At 37.7% G+C, this 24,070-nt stretch overlaps 1 protein-coding gene across 5 annotated transcripts in view; it reads left to right on the top strand.

Moving 5' to 3' along the window:
• The window catches only part of LOC129768016 (proton-coupled zinc antiporter SLC30A1), a 60,528-nt gene that overhangs the window by 9,221 nt on the left and 27,237 nt on the right, over positions 1-24,070 (top strand). For all 5 annotated transcript variants that reach the window (XM_055769373.1, XM_055769376.1, XM_055769374.1 and 2 more), the window contains exons 3-9: positions 13,726-14,055; positions 14,127-14,251; positions 14,312-14,409; positions 14,472-14,590; positions 14,654-14,788; positions 14,846-15,233; positions 15,293-15,420. In XM_055769373.1, coding sequence (XP_055625348.1) covers positions 13,879-14,055; positions 14,127-14,251; positions 14,312-14,409; positions 14,472-14,590; positions 14,654-14,788; positions 14,846-15,233; positions 15,293-15,420 — 1,170 coding nt within the window. In that variant the 5' untranslated portion in view covers positions 13,726-13,878. The remainder of the gene's footprint in view (positions 1-13,725; positions 14,056-14,126; positions 14,252-14,311; positions 14,410-14,471; positions 14,591-14,653; positions 14,789-14,845; positions 15,234-15,292; positions 15,421-24,070) is intronic.

Here is a 24,070-nt window from a genome sequence, read left to right on the forward strand (position 1 = left end):
AGTGTTCATAATCTCCTCTGTTCTGCGTTGCTAGTACCGTGAGATAACAACATCATTCGCTTCAATCTGGAATCATCTTACTTTTTAGCTACTATTTGATACCCAAGTCGATAACATATGAGGACAGGACTTCAAATCTCATGATATGAGTACTATAATCACATCATTTGCCTTTCAGAATCTTATGTCTCGAGCCATCTCACGTTACTTGCCGTGCGAAATGTGGGGCAATGTTTGGAAGAATCAGTTTTCCTATAAATGAATGTAGCAATCTTTTAATCGATCATGAACATCGTGAAATAAATTTGGGTTTCTGACAACATGATTCCATTGAAGCATTAGTGAATTTGTTTCTGCACCACAAAGTTGTTCTCTTCATTTGCGCGATATTCTCCCTCAACTATGTCCAGTATCTAGGCTTGAACTTTGTCGTCAACGCAATACAAAACATTTCGGAAAAATTCAAAGGATGCGATCCATCCTATTTTTCAACTAAGGCTTCATCAGAGTATTGGATATATATTTTGTTTCCGAATTCCTACCATTCTCTTCATTTCTTCCTTCCATTTTGCATTGAGTGTATAGAATCTTTAGTCATCTCAACTTCGCACCTTGGAAGGCATCTAGTGTTCGTGTTCGTGAAGCAATATCGACTCAGTGGGGTCCATCTCCACATTCCCATTTCCCCATAGATTTGTTTTGCGCATTTCCGTGCTTACCTATCCGTGTTTTTGATAAGAAGCGATTTCTATAACCATATAACGTTCCATCGAGCTAGCAATCAGTCGACAGGAGAAACGAGGCTTCCAAGTGACCTTTTTCAAAGTTGAGAGTTGAGCAAGTCCTCTTTCCGGAGTATCTGGAAAATGATCAATTTTATCATGCCTGACATCGGAGGGGGGAACATACGCTCACATCGAAGTGGATTTTTTCTTTGTAGTGATCATACTTGGGCGACCGGCAGTTTTGTAAAACATCTGGGCTTGACAGGACCTCGTAACCTCAGTCTGATAGTTCGGTAAACGAATATTTAAATGAGGATTCCAAAAAAAACTGATTTTTTATGTTTTAAAATTCAGTAGACTGTGGATCAGTTGTGTCAGCGGATCCAGTGAACTTTCCGGGTCCTACAAGTAGGCCTGACACATTTGACTGTTTTTCAGTGGTATATTTTTTTTGTTTTTCAATTTCAATTTTCTGTTTATTTTTTATACTGCTTCAAATACCTTCGACGAAATCAAATGTAACCATACCAACGTAAGTAATAACATAAACAAATCCAAACTTTTCGTCTTGCCATTCCTCATACGTCTTTTCTTTTTCTTCTTCTTATATGGCACTAACGTTCCTAGAGGAACTCCGCCGTCTCAACGTAGTATTACTTGCGTCATTTTCATTAGTACTTAGTTGAGATTTCTATGCCAAATAACACGCCTTGAATGCATTCTGAGTGGCAAGCTCTAGAATACGCGTGACCACAGTGCAAGTCAGAGGAAATTTCTTTGAAGAAAAATTTCCCCTACCAGAACGGGAATCGAACCCGAACCCTCGGCATGTTAGGTTTGACGCTAACCACTCGGCCACGGGAGCACATATACGTCTTTTCAAAATAGTGTAAATTACGAGCCACCTGTTAACTCCACCATCTTGGTTTTTACAAAAAAAAAACTGTTATTTTTTGTTACCATAACAACAAAACTTGATGTCGAACATAAAATACTAATCAAACTTACCGACCAATTTTTCTACCAATGAAATGTTCAGAAAGTGTGTTTGTTTTTCGTTTGGAGTGCGCGACTGAAATCGAATTATTTTTTTCCTCTTTTATCTCGAATTTTCTACTTTCGACATAAAATACTCCTAGCAGAAACCAACCAACATAAAACCAATGTGATTGTATAATAGATGAAAGTATTTTGAAGACGTGCTAGTGTGGGTGAACATTGAAAATAATGTCTGAATAATTTTTAAAAAAATCCGTGAAGCCCGTCTAAAGGCGGGGTTAGGTTGTAGAGGGATATAGTGAAGCTGGTGAAACAAGTACACAAATGATGTAACTAAAATAAAAATAGGTAGGTTTTTTTTCCAATTTCACTGATTTTAAGCTCACATGCTTTACAATGCAACAAGCAACATTTTTCCATGTAACTCGACAGTTAGCATACATGGAATGGTTTCTTTCGTCGATGTCACGTTGCATCGCGAGAAGGAGGAGTATAAATTGCTCAGAGGATACACAATTCAGTCGCACTCTAGACAGCGATTAGCCAACGCGATGTGTTAAAGCTGAGAGTTTTTTTTTCATAAAATGCCTTCCACTCACTCCCATCTCGAAGAAACTCTTGCTTGAGATTCCTGGATCTTGTACCTAAATTTAAAAAATGGGTACAAGATGGTTAAACTATTTTTGACGAACTTTGTGGAACATCGAATTTTTATGAATTTTTGAAACATAAAATTTTTGTATGTTAACAATAATTTTTAGCCACAAATTATGAATCATGATGTGATTTAAAATAAAAAAAGCTTTTCATCAATCTCCTTCTAAATGCAGACATTTTCGTGATATTTGAAAAAAACATTTCTAATTTTTTTATAGTAAAAAGGCTCTTTTGATATGTTTGTCATGTTATACCGCCATGTTCAAGAAAACATTTCAAGACATGTGCTGCCGTTCTACGGATAGTTGTCCCATGTTACTTTTTGACAATTTTCACTTTTCTTCGTAAAACGATGTTTTATGCATGATTCCAGAAAACCACAAAAAAAACTTATTGTTTCTTCCTAGCTTTTCAAAAAACAACATCAAGCTTAATTGCCCCATGTTGATTTTCAAGACATAACTGTCCCACCATGTTTTTTGTAGATCAATAATAAATGAATCGGTTCAAGCACAAGAATTTTATGTCACACTTTCAGTAGGGCTAATGCACTCATTTCTGGTTTGAAAGAACGAACTAATTCTCAAACAAATAGAAAAAAAAACTTAACAGAACACGTGTACACTTTGTTATCGGATGTCTAATAACAATGAGATTTATACTCTACAAAGGTGTTGCAGATCATTTCCTTTTTCATAAAACGATGTTTTTATGCATAATGTTGCGGAAAAAACACCAAAAAACTTATCGTTAGTTCCCAGTATTTAAAAAAAACCGTTCAATTGTCCCATGTTATTATTCTAGGCGTAACTGTCCCACCATGTATTTTCAAACCGTAATCAAACTTGATTTCTTCAAGCGAGGGGAGCTCTTCACATTTCATTAAACAATAATTAAACAACATTAAAAACTACTTCTAAAAACCCGGTGTATTGCCAAACTGAAATGCTTAAAGCTTCTGGTATACAAATATGCTAGACGACTTTGATTGCGTTTTTCTCAGTTGCTGATTTAGGAACATGGGACAACTATGCGTGGAACGGCAGTGTGGGTTAATACAAAACGTAGCGACAATGGACTCGGAAATGTATAGGGAAGAGTGCCTGCAGAAACGTCTTCTTCCGTTTATTAAGGCTCACAAAGATCCGATGAAGTTTTGGCCAGATTTGGCAAGCCACCACTAAAGTCAAGAGGCGCTTCAGTGGTACCGTGACTATGGGGTCGATTACGTTGAGAAAGACCTCAATCTTCCCACTTGCCCCCAATTCCGTCCAATCGAAAAATATTGGGCAATTGTCAAACGGAAATTGATGAAGGGTGCCCAATTGACTCGGGATTCTTCAGACATGAAGAGATCGTGGAATAAAACGGCCGCTGAGGATGGCAAACAGAAAGTCAAAACTATGATGGAGGGTATCCGAAGAAAAGTACGAAAATTCATCAAATTGTAACGGCACATTTTTTTTCAATATACTGAAAAGAACATTTAATTTTATAATAAAAACATTTTTTGTACCTTTAATCAATCCCGAGATATAACTGGTTTTATGATTCCGGATTCTAAATGAGCTTTAGTAAAACGTACAATCCGTAGTATAACAGAATAAAAAATCGAGATAATTATTTTTATTGGTACCCAAAACCATACGTTTTTCGAAATGCCACTATATCTCGATGTTTCATGTCATTTTAAGACATTTGATCGCTTTGCGCCACTCTCCCTTAAGTCCGATTGAGCTGATATTTTGCATAGAGTGATAGAGTGTTTTTTTGAGGTGGTGAACATATTTTATAGGGTAACTTCTTAAAATTTCAGGGTCGATTTTTTCCCATACATTCATTGGCACCCTAGTATCCATACAAAGTACGATGAAATTCCGGCTGCATATCGCAGCATCCTACCCGAGGCCCGAAAGTCTAAACGCGATAGGAGATAAGAGCAGTCGACATCGCCATTGAGCTTGAGCTTGAGTTTGGGTAGACTGTACACTTCGTAGTTGCACTCCGTGATTGACCTGAATCTGCGAAATTGTACAAAGAACACACTGAATGGCGCTTGGGAGTAGCAAATCATTCTCATTATGCAAGTTTCGGTGATTCGAGCTTTTAATAGTCAATAACGACGCCGGCCAAGTCCTTACCAGGGGAAGGGAATGAATGTTAGTATGATATTCGCCGCCCGAAGGCCAGAAGGGTCGCCTCTATAGCGTGGTTCCCTAGCGTCTATCATGGCAGGGATAGCTGTTAGTGGGGAGAGGTGATAATCAGGATTCACTGAGGTAAGTGATGTGATTACATAAACACAAAGTATCGACTACTCGACGAAACAAAATCCTGAAAATTGTATGTGTCACAACACGCGGGAGAGATTTTCTTCAGGTAACCTTAGAAGGAAAACCTGTAGAACCGATCGGACCGACCATATTCTATTAATTATTGCGTATGCTTTTTACTAAACTAAATCACTACGGTGGACAGTTATCTTTGGGAAACCTGACAAGGTAACCGAGCGAACATCTATGAAATCAATGAGACCGGCAATACATTCTTATATTCATCGCGTGTATTCAATCGCGACTACAGAGAGTTAATTTTTGAGAAACCTAATAAGGTACCCGAGATAACTTCTTCAAAATCAATTGAACCGGCTATATATTCGTATTCTTTATTCAATCCCCATCGTGACGACGGGGAGTTATCTTTCGGAAACCTGAGAAGGTAACCGAACTAATTCTTCTAAAACCCATGACACTGGCGGTGTAACCCGTTATTCATCGCGTGTGATCTTTATCAAATTTATTTCTTGAAAACCTGAGAAGGTAACCGAGAGTAACCCTCAGTATCAATCGGCCGGCGATATAATCCTATATTTCTTCGATCGCGCGATGTTATATGCGTAGGCTATCTACAATGCTAGAGCAGTCGACATCGCCATCGGATAGTTTAGCTACAAACGTCGCTTGTTGAATCTTTCGTCTCCGATCAAGTGTTTCAATACATCGGGTTCGATTCCCGTTCAGATCAAATAATTGACACCCCGACTTACATATCGAACGAACCTTCGTTAATTTTCGAAGTGGTACATTTTATAGTTGGTAATCAGCAAAAAATGATTCACATGATTCAGGCCAGTTGGCACAGTTGATGGGGAGCTTATGAGTAATGTATACTCTGTGTATCTGCTTCAGATAAGTTTGACACTAGCCCTGTTCGAGATAATTTAGAATTGGGCTTCCCAGATAAACAGACAAGAAGCGTAGATTGTGTTCAACTTTGATGATAACATAACGCACGCACTGTGCAAGTGATTAGTTATCACTGTGCTGAAACAAAGGGCATATGGCGAATGCAGGCATGGATTGGCATTCAGGCCGACACATAAAAGCTATACGCAATACGAGGCTTGGAACACGAAAAACGATTGATGATAAGCATGCCAATTCAGAAAAAGAGACGTTGAGATAAGATTCTTAGTGTTTCAGAAGGTTGTTACTGAATCACGAATTAATAATCGATTCATGCATCTAGTAAGCTCTTATCTACGGTGATAACGTTACTTGTTGCTGATGAGCAGCGCTATCGGGATTAAAGTCATTTGATGAGCTATTACATGTCTGCTGGATCCAGTACTGATTGTGCTTTATTCTGAGACTTTCAATTCTGGTGGGTTGGGTTTTAATTCGATTATTTCTTCCGGTTCAACTCACATTTGTCATGTTCTGTTCTCTCCAGAAATATGGACAACTTTAAATTTTCATTAATTCAAACTATCACATCATTATTCTACTTATTTTCGTGCCGGGAAAATAGAGAACAAAACAGTGGGTGAAACTTGTATTAATACTTAAAAAAAAAGTTTAGATGTTTGATCAAGTGTTATCCGAAAAACTATTTGGTCAAATTAGTTCTAATAATTTCCGTTTTGCAGTATATTTGAATTCTCATGTTCATTTGAGTATTATCACAAATCTGTTTGAGAAATCTTTTGTATTATCATTTTTCTTTGTGCCAGTTAGAATCTTCAACAGTAAACCCAGATTTCTCCATCACCAACTCTTGCCTTAGACAAACAGAAGTGCTCTGTAGAATAGCAAATCACAGTCTTCTAGTCTAAGCGATATGTTCGCCCTGTTTTTTCTATAAATCGAAACAAATAACGCTCAATTATCTTACACTAAGCACGTAGCCTGACGAGTCCTTGACAACGCCGGCTGCATAGAATACAAAACTATTCATGGTCACTCGGTGGTGCTCATTGCAGTTAGAGACGTCGGTTAATCGTTCGATTAATTCAAATAATCGAATATCTGAAATTATAATCGAGTAATTTTGTATCGAATAATTTAAAATAAAAATATGAATACATCGAATAATTGCCACTGTAATCGCGATTAATGAAAGAAGGAATTTTTCTCAAGTTTAATGCATTTTTAGGTTAAAAATTAGGCCATATAATTTTTTTATTCAATATTTTTTTATCCAACCATCTAACATCGACAATCCGATAGACCACACGACCAGAATGATAACGTGATACGTGATTATTACAAGAAATAAATATTCGCTCGATTAATCGAATATTGAAAAACAATTATTCGAATGAATCGAATATTGAAAAATGCCCCAACGATTAATCGATAATCGAATAAATGAAAAATTTAGACATCACTAATTGCAGTCAATAAGAGCTCACACTGTTAGATATATTCATCCACTCAATAACATTTAGTGTTTAGTATTTTTTAAATAAATTCTTCGGTTCTTCGAATCGCCTCGTTGGATCATGTCGATGTTGCAAGTTTTATTGAATCTATTGACATGTAACATTTGCCATAAAAAAGACGGGATAATGCTTTCTTCTCGTTCTTGTGAATGTTCGATTCAGTATCCAATATCCATCTATTGAGTGTTTCAATTCCGTTTTTTCTCTAAAATTTCCAAAGTTTTTTTTCACCATTTTAAACGATTGCATATTTTATCTTCACGAAAAGAAAAACGGCCAAGAGTTCGTTTACGGATAATACGTTAACATCTTCAAGGTTACATCATATTTTAGATAGTATAATACGCCGTGTTATCCCATCCTTCTGTACACGCGATTGATCAGAATAAAAGAGAAACAGAGTAAGTAGCCTTGTTTGCAAAAAGTCGATTTGTGTATACATGCAGCGAAAGAAATGAAGAAAAAAGTTCACTACGAACATACTTATCCAAAGTGAAGTTTCTGCAATTGTCATTTGACCGAACAGACAAATTAAAGTTGTTGTTGCAACTGTATAGTTCAAGTGCTATTTGATTTGAAGGTGAGCTATAATGTTAAAGAAAAATTGATTTTGTATACAAAAGTATATTATCAAAATGCGTTTCACAGCATCTGAGCCCACTGTATAGTTTAATCATTATGTGTGAGTAACTTTTGTCATTCTTAATCATTGGACATGGAAGTTAATGGAAGTGGTTCTACGTGACAAAATTGTTACTCTCATCCCGGCCCAATGACCTTGAGAAAAAATAAAATTATCTTGCATGAGAAGAGAAAGAGAAATGCTGACAGTGGATCTTATGGAAGGAAGATTAACGTCGTCAATACTAAAAGGACAGAAAGAATGCTAGAGATATTCGGGTTTAACTGTCGTTTGGGCTGTAAAATTAAATTATGTTGCTAGTATTAAATACAAAATTGGGGCATGTTATTTGGAATTTGGCGATATCTCGACCATAACAAAATTATAAATAATACATTCACATATTAGAAAACAACGAATTGTATTGGTCAAATAGATTTTCTTTACACGGTATAACTGCGTTGATGGAAAAAAAATCCCTACCTTGCAGCTGGAAGGAAATTTTGAAAAAAATATGTATCAACTTTTACATTTATATGTTTTCTGTCTGTTAACTAAAATGATGCGTAAAAGCTTTGTGTAAAAGGTCTTTCTCTCTATACTTCCATCATGATAATTTTGTGCGGATATTTTGTTATCCATTGTTATCCATTGTTTAGTAATGCATTTTTTGCACACTTACCTCTACAGAAGGTATTCGGATGGCGAGTGATTCTTTCCACATCTAAATGGCTATCGTTTATTAACTTTTAGTACTGTTATGAAAGGTTATGTTCATGAAAATTATCAATTTCTGAACACTAGCAGCGTCATCGTTGCACGATGGTCCAGGAGATGCATTTAAGTGGAAATTAGCATTTAGAGCTCGATAGTTATTTTCTAGACAAAAACTGTCTTCGACAAAGTTGTTACATATCAAAATTCAACTTTCTTATCTCTATAGATAGAGGTAAGCATAGTTCAACCCCCGTTTTTTGAGACATCTTTGTAGAACAAAGTTTTTAATCAATCTCTAGAAACAACCGATGTAGCGCTTTTTTGGTAAGTTGCGTTAGAGTCACCATGAGAAAAATTGTTTTTTTGCTCTACCTTTTATATTTCAAATTCTACATGCGAACTGTCTTCGGAAGACTTTTAGAGCTAGCTAATACAAACATTTTGCGATGCAGAACTTGTCAATATCTCAACTTCACTCAATGTTATTGATATTTCTTCCCAAAAAAAAAAAACACTTTCTTCAATTGCTTGCCATTCTTTCTGAGGCAAACATGAAAAATATTTGTTGACGGAAATTGAAAGAACAAATTTCAGTCTATATAATATGTGATTTTCAAAGTTATGTTATTCTTTGTATTTGAGTAAATTTAAATTGAAATCATGAGAAATCAACTTTGAACAGGATTAAAATATTGACAAATTCTTTTTTTTTTTATCCCTTTTATTTATTTATCAGGCTCATTAGCATTTTATCTGTAACAGAGCCGGGTTTTTTTTTTATCGTGTACATGTACATATAATTATGTTTCTATAAATTGTAAATTACACAGTAGTAGAGTAGCCATTTAGGCGTTTAGGTTTTCTGCTCCATTACATTATGGTAAATTACACAGTAGTAGCCATTTAGGCGTAAGGGTATTCTATCTGTTCTTCCATTGTTCAGCTGATCGGACAGCGGAGACAGTTGAAATCGATCATTGTTGGGTTATTTATAGAACAGCAGCCCGATGTTTCTTGCAGAGCAGAGCAGTTGTATGGATGAATCGATCTTTGTTCCACCGTGGATCGATCTCCATAGCTGATGATGGTTGCGTGGACGTAGTGATTCTATAACAACACAAAGATGGTCAATTGAGGGCCCTGAGTTTGAACTCACGATCGATCGCTTATTAAGCGAACGCGTTACCAAGTGGCTACGATTACCCCCTATTGACAAATTCTGCATCGCAAAATTTTGATAAAGTCGTACGAAGACAATTTTGGTGTATAATTTTAAATATAAAAGCCATACAAATGAAACACAAATTTCTGCATTACTAGAGAGTTAATCAAGCTTCTAAAATGATGTGACACCCCTCCCTCTTCTGGACTTGTCCCATAAAGGGTTCCAATTAAAAATTTTCGGAAAACTCTGAAGGATAAAGAGAAAATTCGGAAAATTAAATTCCCATATGTTCTACAATTACATTGTGACAAGGGCTGTTAGTGCATTTGATGTTTGCGCTAGCGAAATTGATCTTTGTTCGAAAGTGGAAATGGATTTCAATGTGATGAAACCCACTCCTATATCTTCTTCTATCTATACAAAAAAAAGGATTTCTGGATGTGTTGATAAGAGCAGAACTTGAGGAAGGAATTTAACGATTTAGGGCTGTCTTTATTCTATCATATTTTCTGTATAAACATGTATTCCATGTAACGGAGAAACATGTTATTTGCAAGTGGTTGAAAAATCTTGAACGAGAATTATGTTTGAAGAAAATCTGATATTATAATGTTGAGTTTTGTTAAAAATACCAGGAATTTTATAGTAAAAGGTAAATTCAACGGGGTCGATTAGAAGATCAATCAATGAACAGTTCTGCGATTGGACCCATGAACTTGCTCATAGTGAGGGAACGTGGATGTTTGAAGATATTGATAACAAATTTTGGGAGGGACGAAGTTTGCCGGGTCAGCTAGTTTTCTATATAATAACAATTTAATAATAACTAAATCTAACACTGGATTAATTGGACAGGATTAGGTGGAGCGAGTGGACACCCTATTTTTGATAAAATAAAGATGAGCGTTCTATGATATGTAACAACTTTGTCAAAGACTGTTTTGTCTAGAGAATAACTGTCGAGCTCTAAATGCTAATTTCCACTTAAATGCACCTCCTGGACCACTGTGCATTGGCCTAGATCAGGTATTCGAAGCTCAGTCACTAGTTCCTGTTTGCCAACCAGGAACCTTGCGCATGCCAAGCATAGCTGACCTCGCGTTTGTGATAATAAGCGCACTACACTCGAGTAAATATAAAATATTCAACGAACACTTAATCATCACTGCGGAGAAAAAAAACAGAAGGGTAGCTTTCCCCGTTCATAGCCGAGTAGTAACAGAGGTTAATGAAACTAAATGACAAATTGCAATTTGTTATTCGATGCAAAATTGTTAGTCCAAAGAGAATGGCAGCGAAAATTAAATCTGTGCCTCAGCTTTTTGATTTCGAAATGTGCGCGCAAGGTGTCCTTGTGCAATCAATGTCTTGTTTTTGAAATTGCGCATCTTCATTCTGACACGTACAGATTAAATGATAAACCAATGAATTGAACATGGTGCAATGGAGTGTTTTTTTATATTTTCTGCTGACAAAGCAGTGAGAGGGATATCGTATCAATACGTGGGGAACCAAGACTACGGAGCTGATTGAATATTCAACATTTTGAAATTGGTGTGAATTGTTTGTTTGTGACTGTATAGTTATGTGCCATTGAACTCATCATCATTAATTGTATTACATCATACACCTCAGAACGGTATTGATACATATGTCTTTTACATATTTTTTTTACTATTAAGTATGCGAAGGAAAACACCCACCGTTTTTCATCAGTCATCAGTTGGGGCAAACATTTTTTTGTGATTAATTTAAATAAAATTACGATTAAAGCACGTCAAATCATTGTTGATAATCAAAGCTTGAGTCATTCAATAACTGGACGCAATATCTCGAAACATTTTAATGAAGTAAAAATATTGAATACTTGAAATAAAAGTCATTTATTGCACTTCATAGCAAATATATAAAAAAATATTTGCTATGAAGTGCAATAAATGACTTTTATTTCAAGTATTCAATATTTTTACTTCATTAAAAAAAATTTGATGCCAAATGTTTTAAACGTCGAGATCTAGTGTCATCTCGAAATTTTTTTTTTGTCAAAAATCGGCACACTGGGACTTAGTTTTTTTTTCGGAATACGAAACGAAAATGTGGTTTTTTGGGGTCAACAATAATAGTTATTTCGATTTTTCATTCGTAACTTGCTACGAAATGTTGATTTGCACGATAATATACCCTATACGAAATATTAGCTCATTCGGACTTCATTGACTGGTGTCACAAACGTTAAAATTAGAGTTTCATTTTATCTATTTCATTTTTGAAAATTCCTAAACTCTGGGCTCACGAATTGATTGATAGAGAATCATAAAAATCTGTTCTCATTGAATTGGGTTATTTACGTTCCAAAAAAATCTTCAAAACGTGGCGTACGTCGAAAATGAAAATGAAAAACTTCTACTTCCCCACATCCGCAAATCGCCTTCCAGATAAAAAAAATCATCACAATTTTCATTTTGTTCTCTCGAACATAAAACTTTGACTTGGTTACGTTATATTCCTGTCCAAGGAGTTGAATGGAAGTCGACCTTGACGTAGGTTTCGTCGTCTCATTCCGGTTTGGTTCTTTCTGCTCTTTGTATACATGTAGTCCAGAACGTTTCCTAGTTTTCTAGACAGAACAGACTCGCACCTTTCTGGCGCTCAAGTTATGCCAAAACTTTCATGCCCATCTTGGGGTAATCGGACCACTTTTATAGCCAACCCCTTTCTATCTTTCAGCCTTTAGATGCTTTTTAAAGGTGTTCATCACGAGTGACACGGTGGTACTTGCGATTCTAAGCATCTTAGAAAATAATCAATAAGAAACTTCCGGATTTGCATAAAAAATGTGAGTGATGTGAGTGCATAATTTTTTTTTCACGGTTTATTTGCTGCTGCCACAACATAGTTGTAAGTACTGTATGAACTGCTATGGGACTTGGAAGATGAGAACAACACACTTTCTACTTTTTATAAATTTTCGAAAAATGGAAGCATTCCCATTTTTGCATACATTTTTACTGTGCGTTCTTGTGATTACCTACCCATACGAGTACTTTTTACCGAGCGAATTTTATATACCAGTCGCGCGTAAATCACTCGCTCGAAATGTATTTTTTTTTGCTCTACAGACTTTGAAGAGGATGGAAATATTGCAACTTAAACGGGCGAAAATATAAAAGATATCATTTGCGATATCTATTATACAGTCTCGCTCCAGCTAGTCAACAGTCTCTCATAATGCTGATGTTACGAACAGTGCTTTGCTAAATACGAAGTTCGAGAGCGAAATCAGTTCGGAAATTCGATAGTGTGTTGTAAATGAATAACGTCACATAGCGCGATGCGATTTTGTGCGTAACTTCAAATCCGCTGTGGAGGCTGGACGAAATGATGCACTGTCGGGTTTCTTGCCGTCTGATAGAAAGTGCTTGCGTATTTTTGCATTTGCATGCACAATTTTTTTGTGTATTGTGCGTTGCCAAAAGTAGATTGAAATGGTTACCATAGTGTAGTGTTTTATCTATTCGAAATGTGGGATTATGGTGGTATATTGGTGAAACCAATATATAATCACATGTGACCGCAGTGTATCAGCAGCGGAAAAGACATTGGCAATAAGGACATACATTTCGAAATATGGTTTGTATATTGTTCTCGCTAGAGCAAGAATGATTCATGAATCAACAATGCAGTCTATGCCACAATACTCTATAGCTTTCTTTCATAAAGTTGAATTCACTGAAGAAACGAACTAAAAAGGGATAACTATTACAGGGCTTTAATTAAGAGTAGCATTAATATGATTTTGAAAACCTTTGATGATTGATTTTTACTATTATGAAGGCTTTAAACTACAAAATATATTCCCCTCCAACCTTGAAAAAGACAAATCATTAGATCCATCAATGAAGGGCAGCCTTTGGATGAATCTAGCAATATGTATATATAAGCGGAATCATCACGCTATGAACACCTTAATTTCTAAATTATGAAAACATGAAAAATTTCAATTCATCAGAGTTTTATTGATTAAAAAACAGTTCTTTATAATATTTATGAACACCTCATCTAAAAATATTAATCCGAACTACTCACCATTTGTATTTTTTTCTTTTTTCATTTCCAGAAAATCATCTGATCTGCGACTAGCTGTGACAATTCTTAGCAGGCGTTACTTAAAATCTGACTGCCTTTGTTGAGGCAGTGGGATCGTGTTAGAGCATATTAGTTTGTTTATTTTCTGTAGTTCATAGTATAAATTGGTGTACAAAAGCGCAAAATGGCAAAATTCAGTGGGAAGAAATGTCGCCTGCTGACGGTGATGACGCTGACGGTGTTCTTCTTCTTCGTTGAGATCGTCGTAGGATATCTGACTAACTCGATGGCCTTGGTGGCCGACAGTTTTCACATGCTGGGCGATATTGCCGCCCTCGTGATCTCCTTCCTTTCAATTAAGGTGAGTGGTTTGCTTGGCTGCTTGAAGGTCTATTAACAATGCCTAACAATGTTTTTCTTTTTTTTGGTTAGATGTCACCAAAGAAATGGTCCAAAAACACATTCGGTTGGGCCAGAGCGGAGGTACTCGGCGCGCTGGTCAATGCAGTATTTCTAGTAGCGTTATGTTTCAGCATAACGATAGAAGCTTGCAAAAGGTATGTATCACTGATATGATTTTTGTCACGCTGGAAAAACTAAGATTAAATAACTGACAGATTTATCGAGGTGGAACATATACACGAACCTGAATTGCTCATATGGGTTGGTGTTATTGGGCTTCTAGTCAATCTTTTAGGGCTGTGTTTGTTGCACAGTAAGTATCCGATAATGTGCCGCATTCAGAGATGATTGGAATTAACATTTGTCATTTCACAGAACACGGAGGAGGGCATATGCACTCTCACGGAGGAATGCAGTTGTCCCATGGTTCCCACGGCAATCTGACGCATGTGGCTAATTCAGAGGATAGTGAAAATAAATCATTCATGTATCAGGTGCGTTTATACTGTCCCGTTAATTATGTGATTGAATTGTGAGCATCCATTTTCTCTACTCAGAACGGTAATCCTCCAGTGAAGAAAACTTCCCACCATGGGCATTCTCACGATTCGTCCCAGATGAACATGCGTGGAGCATTTCTGCATGTGCTCAGTGATGCCCTGGGTAGTGTTATTGTGATAATCAGTGCTCTTGTAAGTAGCAATTACATTGACTCTCAGGTTTATAATAATGTCCTTTTTCCAAAATAGATCGTGCGTTACACGGAGTGGGAGTATAAACTATACATGGATCCGGCTCTGTCGATTCTGCTGGTAATACTAATCCTGCACTCGGTGTGGCCCTTGCTGCGTGAATCGGCACTGATTCTGCTGCAAACAGTTCCTACCCACATCCAGGTGGATGCTATCCAAAGGCGCCTATTGGAAAAGGTGGACGGTGTATTGGCGGTGCACGAATTTCACGTTTGGCAGCTGGCCGGCGATCGGATCATCGCTTCGGCTCATATTCGCTGCCGGAACCTGTCCGAGTACATGAAGATAGCGGAAAAGGTGAAGGAGTTTTTTCACCACGAGGGAATCCATTCGACCACAATCCAGCCGGAGTTTGTTGAAATCGAGGCGCTCAACAGTTATTCAGGTCAGTCAAGTGGACACTGTGGAGAGCAGGAGCATATCCTAACATTAATCATTTCACAGGTTCTGACGGCATCTCAAATAGCTTGAATGGTAGTGCAACACAGGATTGCTGTGCCCTAGACTGCCCCATTACTGACGAAAGTAGTTGTATTAAAGCTACATGCTGCCAAAATAATAATACCATTAAGGTGAGTACATTAATCATTTGGTAAACAAGCATATTTATGCCGTCGTAAAATCATGTCCCCGCGGCAAGTTACTACTGTTTATTATAAATCAAAAACTATTTACATACTCGAAACATGCACATCTGGGTAAAGAGTCCTTTCCCTATTATATCTATTTTCCTATATCAGGGAAACGGTCGCAACAGTTCCCTAGATATCGGTCGTTAACCTGACGACGATGATGAAGACGGTTTCCGCAGGCAGTGGCATTCGTTTATTTACTATAGCGTATCCGGGGTAGAGAGAAAAAAAAAATAAACAGGAAAGGGTTGGTTGGCACAGGGCCCGGTGTGCGGTCCAAATCATGAATGGCATGAGCAAGGGGTGTATCTGAAATCACGGAAGCCTTCGCGACATGTTTGCCCCAGGTATGGGTGTCTAGACAATATTATGAATTCGAGTGATGGTACAAAATGGGTAGAAGGAGTATTTCAATCAATTTCGTGGTTACCACACGCTAAAGTATCGCCTTTTCTTTGCATATTAGTAACAATGAAAAACCACCCAAGTTGGGGGAAGGGCGGAAGTAGCGGTTTGTTGGTTTTTCATGAAAATGGTGTCTTTGTTTTTTTTTTTGAAATCGACACTGTGGGACTTTTTCGGAATACTAGGCAAAACGTATGGTTTAGGGTGCCAATGAAAATGGTCATCTAAATTTTTCATAGAGAACTTTGTGCGAAATGTTGATTTATGCAATAAGCCACCTTCGAACTGGCGTATCTTCAGTTGCAAATGGGTGTACGAAATTAAAGCGAACACTGTAGTCCGGTTTCGAAGGACTTTCTTCGCTGCAATAAGCAGCACCAGAAACGCACCGAAATGTACAATTGCGCGCGTCACTTAAGCGGAAACGGATCCTTTTGTGGATGAAACGCGTGAACTTAACAGCCGACTAAAACGACGAGACCAATAGGAAAAAAACTCTGTGAAATCACACCGAATGAAAAAAAACACTTGTAGGGTAGATAGGGGCAATATGGTCCCCCTAAGAACGAAACGTCCTAAACCACGTAGAAACATTTATAAATTATGCTACATGTTAAAACCTCACGATTTGAAACCTTATTGATCGATGTAAATTGTATGAATATGCTTTAGAAAAGATTTATGTGGAAAATTTACACCTTCAAAAATGTGTTCCATTTCCGTCAATCGAAAGCACTACGAGGCAAAATGGGCCACCATGCGGAGCAATATGACCATGTTAGTTGATTCAATCTTTTGAGCATGTTTTCGCTAGGAAATAACATAACAAGTTCATAAAAGGAAAGTTTATTCTATTTTGCAACTATCACGTATATTTCATTGGGTTTTATTCAGTTAGCATGTACAAAATATAACAATATGATCAAAATGATTGGACTGCAATTTTTCGTTACTCAAAGCAGGAACAAAGAATATCTGTGCCGTTATGTACCTACTAGTGGCATTGATAGCGTTGGATCCATCCATCGCCGCTCGTAGAGGAACTGAATTGTACCGACAGTAGCAACATAGGGAGTCCTGTGGAAGATTCTATGATAGCGCTCAGCTAAAGTTATAGCGCTCTTCTGCCTTTTTCCCCGCATTGAATTTTGGCATTTCTGGTCTACATCTGTTGAATGAAGATAATAATTTTTAGTTTACTTGCTTCTCCTATTGACAAGAGATAGTTACTGGAATCACTGAATTCTCATCGACGTTGAATTGCATTACTGGTGGAATGTTGCATTTCTGTTGTACGTCCTCCAGTAAATCGTAGAATTTCCCAAATGCAATGCGATTGAATCATTATGTCCTGGCGGCGGAGGTTGCTTCTTATTTCTTATTTTTATATATATCTTTTTAAAACAATTGAATTCGAATACGGTTTTCACGGAGATACTTGATAAGCATATTTCTAACTCAATTGTTGGAAAATAAGTGTTCATGATTCAATAACAACCCCAAATGAAGGGTGGCCCATTTCGCCCCGCCTGGTCATATTGCCCCTATCTACCCTATATCGTATGGTGATTTATTGGCGAAAGAGAGAGTGAATGTGGATTACATGCGTAATTTATAGTTTCTTGTGCCTTTTGTTTTTCGGCACAGCATTTTTGGGGAATTGTTCTCGGACAGTGGTCAGTGACCACTGATGACGATTTTGTCATACCGTCGCGTGAGTGTTATGTGAGTGTGTGACAATGATTTTAGATTTTTTTTCATTATTATATATCGATTCTGATCAATGGGTTTTTTGAAATGAGATTGTGAAATACAATGTTCTGTTGTATAGTCAGTGGTATGGGCTTGATTATGATGAAGTTGGCGCTGGAGGAAAACCGATTTTGGTTTCGTACCCCTCGCAAGCTTCCACAAGCCTACGATGTGGTTCAACTGCTTCTCTCTTCAAATAAAAAAAAAACAAAACAAGCAAGTCGTTGACAACCAAGGTCATTTGTTTTTGCAGCATGACCTTAACATATTTTTGAATTTAAATGTCGAATTAAAAAAATACCTGTACATCAAATGGACGGAAGCATTACATTTTTGACGTTAGCTTTTCCATCAGTGTAATTTTCCGCAGGTATATACTTTTGGCACATCAGTATACACAGCCAAATAATGAAAACATTTTGAGCTATAACCAGGGCTCGGCAAAGTCACATTCAACTGATGATAGTCGGGGGATTAATATATCTGGTACGTTGGTTACGTGCTCCCGTGACCGAGTGGTCGAATAAATTTCCTCCGACTTGCACTGTGATCACGCCTATTTTAGAGCTTGTCGTTTCAAAATACATTCAAGGAGTGTTTTTTTCCAATGCATTTATTTGTAAGGCTCAATCGCATGAGCTTTGCGGAGCCACTAATTCATGATTTGTTTATAAAGAATTTCAACTTAAATCTGTGTTTAGTAAGTTTCGACCGATTACTCGCTGTTTACTCGAGGTTAGAGGGGCAACAATTTTTGGGGGACGGGTCAGGTTAGGGATATGGATATGACGTATCGTTGTCTCAGCCGAGAGTTGCCGCACGCACTGTAGTGTTGTGCATAATGACCAGGGATAGCATCGTTCGACTATCTATCGAGGGTGGGCGACGGTGAGATGAGGGGACAAGACAAACAAACTAATAACGAAAAAGAAAAAAAAACACAAAAGCATTAAATTCTTATACTAGACCGTTTCACAAACATATAGATGAACTGCATATAGCAGATGTCGCGAGTTCCCAACACGTCTTTAACAGGAACATAGGGTTGTCTTCCTTAGGCCCTAAGGGCATTCAAAAGGTACTCAACAGACATTGCTTTGAACAAGTTTTTTGTAAACTTCAGATAAGTATTTATTGAACAATGTGTTTTAATGTGTTGTTTTCATATAAAAGATATACGCTATAATTCTTTTCCGTGTGTTATATTTCGATGTGCATAAAATGCAATCAGTTTTTTAATCTATTTATTCTGCAATGTCAAGTTTATTCTGAACATAAAAATTTACATATTTAATTCATATCTGAAAACAATCATGTTTAGTTAATCCATGTATATCTATATATTCGTTAGTGTCATTCATGAATTTCACATATCTACACCCAAACATGCCTTTTCGTGTCTTGAAGCGTCAAATGATCAAATAAAATCATCTGTCCCCAACGCTTTAAAATGTTTGTATGTGTGGAAGCAAACATCTCTTTCTTTTTTTTCTTTTTATTGGGATTGTACCCAAAAAAAAAGTCCAAACGACGTCAACGGGAATCTAACCAAGGCCGGCTGGAATGCAAGGCTGTTTTATACGACCACGCTATACACATAGCTAATGATGCTGTTGCCTGAATGCGTGATAATATTACACCTCATTCGATCTCGGTCTGGGCCGTGTACATATGTGACAAAGTAATGGGTGCTTATTTGCAACGTGTCTTTCGTTTCGCTCGCTCGTTTTAATCATATATTGCTGTACCATATATATTATACAAATGCTTACCAGTATTTGAGAGTCATTTTCTGTTAGTTTTAGGCTCATTTAATGTAATAAATCAGGATGACAACATGAGCTAAAATCAATTTTGGGTGTATTGAAGTTTCTTAATAATTCATCTCTTTTAATTTTTCCTATACGATTCAATGACGGTTTCAGTAAGTTTCCGATAGATAGTTGTTGCCATCCTCCCAAGATATCTGGCGTTTTCCGCTGCATCCTTGCTTATTTTATGCGCTAATATCTCTTCCATTGCATCGCAATGAAAACAGTTCGCTCCATCCACCCGCTGTATGGTGTGCGTTAGCTTCCTGTGCTGTGTTTTTTCGTTAACTATTAGGTACAATGCACTGTGATGTTCCGATGAGATTTGTTTCGAACGATGTTGCGTCATATTCGACTTCGGTTGAGTTGAGTTCGTTTTGTTCAATATAGTACTGGATCAGATTTGCCACATTCAATTCTGTAAAATTTTCAGAAAAAAAAATTGTATACCTGTATTTTTAGCAAAAAAAATCTGTATCGAAAAAACAAGGGAAAAAAATTAAATAAAGGTTTATTTTCATTTTGAATTTATTTTTCTTATTTATGGATTGTTAAAGTCGCATCAATGCAACAAAATAAAGCATAGAAAGGTTTTCTCATAATCCGCTGAATTGTATGATGTTTCTGCATGGTTTTGTTGAACTTTGCCTTCAAATTTTTCGTCAATTTTATCCTTGAAGCTCCTCCTTGAGCCGATACATAGTTCTTCGCTTTTAGAATGGAGTCTATAATTGTGCGTGCCAACTGTTTTCCGGACTTTGTTTTGTTGTCATTGTAAAGCGAAAATATTCGCTCAACACACGCTGATGAATGTTATTAAAAAGTGTCTTACAAACGACCTTAGCAATGGACACGAAAATTTCTCATCACGCCTTTTGACATTCAACAGCTGGGACCAAGTTATAGCTGAGTGCACAGTTATATATTGAATAGCCTGAATTCATTATGCAAGCCTTGTCTATCACCTTCTTCGTCGAATTGCAAAAATTGACATCACATCATTAAGGTTTGGTATATTTGACGATATTTTGAGGGTTTATCAAGGTCGTAGTTTTGATAACCGGAACGCTGAAATCAAATCGCTTTGAAATCTGTTTCACGAGTTCGATATAGAAGTCACGACAAATCGATTTCAATGTCAGCTTCCTAGCTGCATCCAATCCTTCTTCAGCTTCTTCTGCGTCGATACCAACTTAAACATCCTCAGACTTCTTCAGAAAGTCTTCAAAATCTTTCACATCAAGGTCAGCATTAGCGAGTCGTTGCACGTACCTCTCCAAACATAGGTTACCCAATATGATCAACAATAATATTCTTGTCTCATTATACAGTTCGTAAAATTGAGAACTTTGATTGAAAAGTGCAATTGACGTTATTGATGAGCGGTATAGTAAGGTTTAGGAACAGCATAATCGGTTTAGTCATAGGATCGTTTGAATTCTGTATCTTTGCTGAAAATCTGTAATTCTGTATATACAGATCCTGTATTTAAAATTTGGCGAAAAATCTGTAAAATACAGAATATTTTGTATATGTGGCACCCTGTGACAGAATATTTCATTGATCTGTTCAATTTTTTGTTTAGATGTTACCACACTGATATCATCTGCGTACGCTACACACAGATCACTACCACGAATACACTCAACTCGTGTGAGAAGTGCTTGAAGATACAGTGAGAATAGCATCATCGAGAATAGATCTCTCGATAGGTAAACTTTGCGAGAGATGGCCGTTCATCAACAACCGAGACGTAGAATGTTCGGTAATACACTGCAGTAACCCGACGAAGCTCTGTTTAATACCGAGCGACCGCATGGTTCGGTGGAGAAATGTATACGAGACCCTGTCGAACGCCTTGTCGATATCGAATGATATTAGTTTTCCTTTTCTCTTTTTGACGATCAATTTTGCTATCCTGCCTTTAAGCGCGAGAGTAGCTTGGAATATATTGCGACCGGAATTGCAACATCTATGTGCTTCGCTCGGCAGCCGATGGTTTTGGAGCACGTGTTCTAATCGGACTTTCATAATTCTACTCAGTAGTTTGAAATCTATGTTTAGCAGAGTAATCGGTCGGAAGGCTCGCACGGTGTCGTTATTATTTCTCTTTCTAACTAGAACGATTATGCCGCTTGTGAAGTCTGAGGGGAACTGTGTTGCTATCACCTCATTCATAACCAGATTCAACTCTCTGTGGATGACGTTGAAAGCCATCTTGTAAAATGCTACTGTGGCAAAGTGGTTAGCGTCACACCTAACATGCCGGAGGTTCTGGTTCGAATCCCGTTCTGGTCGGGGGAATTTTTCATCAAAGAAATTTCTTCTGACTTGCACTGTGGTCACACGAATTCTTGAGCTTGCCACTCAGAATGCATTCAATGTTGTGTTATTTGGCACAGAAATCTCAACTATGTACTAATTATAATGACGCAAGTAATACTACGTTGAGACGGTTCCTCCAGGAACGTTAGTGCCATGTAAGAAAAAGAAGAAACCCGTCTATTTCCGGGGATTTTGTAACTGCTGATGCTTTTATTGGTGTGTAGATCTCCTCCGGGTTTACCTGTGCCTTTAAAGTGAAGTTCGGTTCGTTATCTGAAGTTGTTACTCTGTCACACCCAATCTATCGACTCGTTGTTCTTTTCCGTTGTGCTGCATAGAAACCCTATGAAGTACTCGAACACGAGCTGTTCGATTGCTTCGGAACGTCGCAGCAATTCGCCGCTCTCTTTTCGCATATTTGTTATAATTGTTTTATTTTTCCGCCTTTCCCCTAGCTGGAGTGTGGAAATCCTTTCTCCAGCTATAATTGTGTCGCTTATGTGCATAAAGTTTACCGCGAAAGATCGCTGATGCGCGAACATTCACGTTTTGAGTCGGTTGATAGTCGTTAACATTTTAGGTTTTTTGGTAATAATTGTCATAAGCAAGTCTAAGCTGGTCATATAACCGTTGATGTTGGACGTAAAATTCGTTGTATGATTCCCGGGATTTCCATAGGAAAAATGAGCGTATTTTTGGTTCCGCACATGATAGCCACCATGCCGTCTAACTGTTAAAATTTATTCGTTGGGGGGTCCAGAATTGCCACCGGATTCTGAAGTTTTCGCAAGTGTTACGAAAAAAAAAGTAGTTTGGCTTGTTCGCCTTTTATCTATCTGTTTGAACATACACATTTATGCATCCCTTATATTGGGTTGGGGAAAAAGAAATGTCGTATATTGTCAATATATGGCAACACTTAAACATATCTTGTGTTGTACTTATCACATCGGGTCATACTATACGGCTATTTAAAGACGACAATCTGTGCTACAAGTGTCGTTTTGACAGTGTTGTGATTGTCCTTTTCAGTCTCAAGTTATAGCGCGTCAAAGATGGAGTCCACCAAGCAAGAAATTCGCCATATTTTACGTTTTTACTACCTGCGAGGTAAAACTACAACAGGCGGCCGAAAAAAATCTGGTAGTTTATGGACCCGATACTGTAACGATTCGCACAGCACAGAGTTGGTTTGATCGATTTCGTTCTGGTGTAGTGGCTGTCGAAGATACACCCCGTACTGGTAGGCCAATCGTCGTGGAAACCGATAAAATCGTTGAAATCATCCAAGTAGACCGGCATGTGAGCACTTGCTCGATTGGCCAGGAACTGGGTATAGACCATAAAACCGTTTGGAACCATTTGCAGAAGATTGGATTCCAAAAAAAGCTGGATGTATGGGTGTCACACGAGTTGACGCAAAAAAAATCTTTTAGACCGAATCAACGCCTGCGATGCACTGCTGAAACGAAACGAACTCGACCCATTTTTGAAGAAGATGGTGACTGGTGATGAAAAGTGGATCACGTACGAACAACCTAAAGCGAAAAAAGTCGTGGTCGAAGCGCGGTGAGCCGACGCAAACCATCGGCAAGCCCGGATTGACGGCCAGGAAAGTTTTGCTGTGTGTTTGGTGGGATTGGAAGGGAATCATCCATTATGAGCTGCTCAACTATGGCCAGACCCCCAACCCGGTTCTCTACTGTGAGCAGCTTGACCGTTTGAAGCAGGCGATTGACCAGAAGCGGCCAGAAATGATCAATAGGAATGGTGTTGTTTTCCATTAGGACAACGCTCAACCCTCACACATCTTTGATGACCCGCCAGAAGATACGGGAGCTCGGATAGGATGTCCTATTACACCCACCGTATAGTCTGGACCTGGCTCCAAGTGATTATCATCTCTTTCGGTCCATGCAAAACGCTCTTGGTGATACTAATTTGGCCTCGAAAGAGACTTGCGAAAACTGGCTGTCTGAGTTTTTTTTGCAAATAAGGAGAGGTGGGGGGGGGGGGTTTATAAGGGGGGGATAATGAAGTTGCCTTCTAAATGGCAACAAGTTTGCGAACAAAACGGGGCATATTTGACTTAAATTGGATAATTTTAAGTATGTTAAATAAAGCGTCAAATTTCGATCAGAAATACGACATTTCTTTTTCCCCAACCCCATATAAACATATTGCATCCATTAGAAAGTTAAGAAAATTTGCTACTGGATATAGTTGTAAAAAAAATAATTAATGGAATTACGTAGCGTTTTCGAAGTAAAACCCTAAAAGTTTGTGTTTTTGGGAGC

Source organism: Toxorhynchites rutilus, chromosome 2, assembly GCF_029784135.1.
Source record: "Toxorhynchites rutilus septentrionalis strain SRP chromosome 2, ASM2978413v1, whole genome shotgun sequence".
Lineage (NCBI taxonomy): Eukaryota > Metazoa > Arthropoda > Insecta > Diptera > Culicidae > Toxorhynchites > Toxorhynchites rutilus.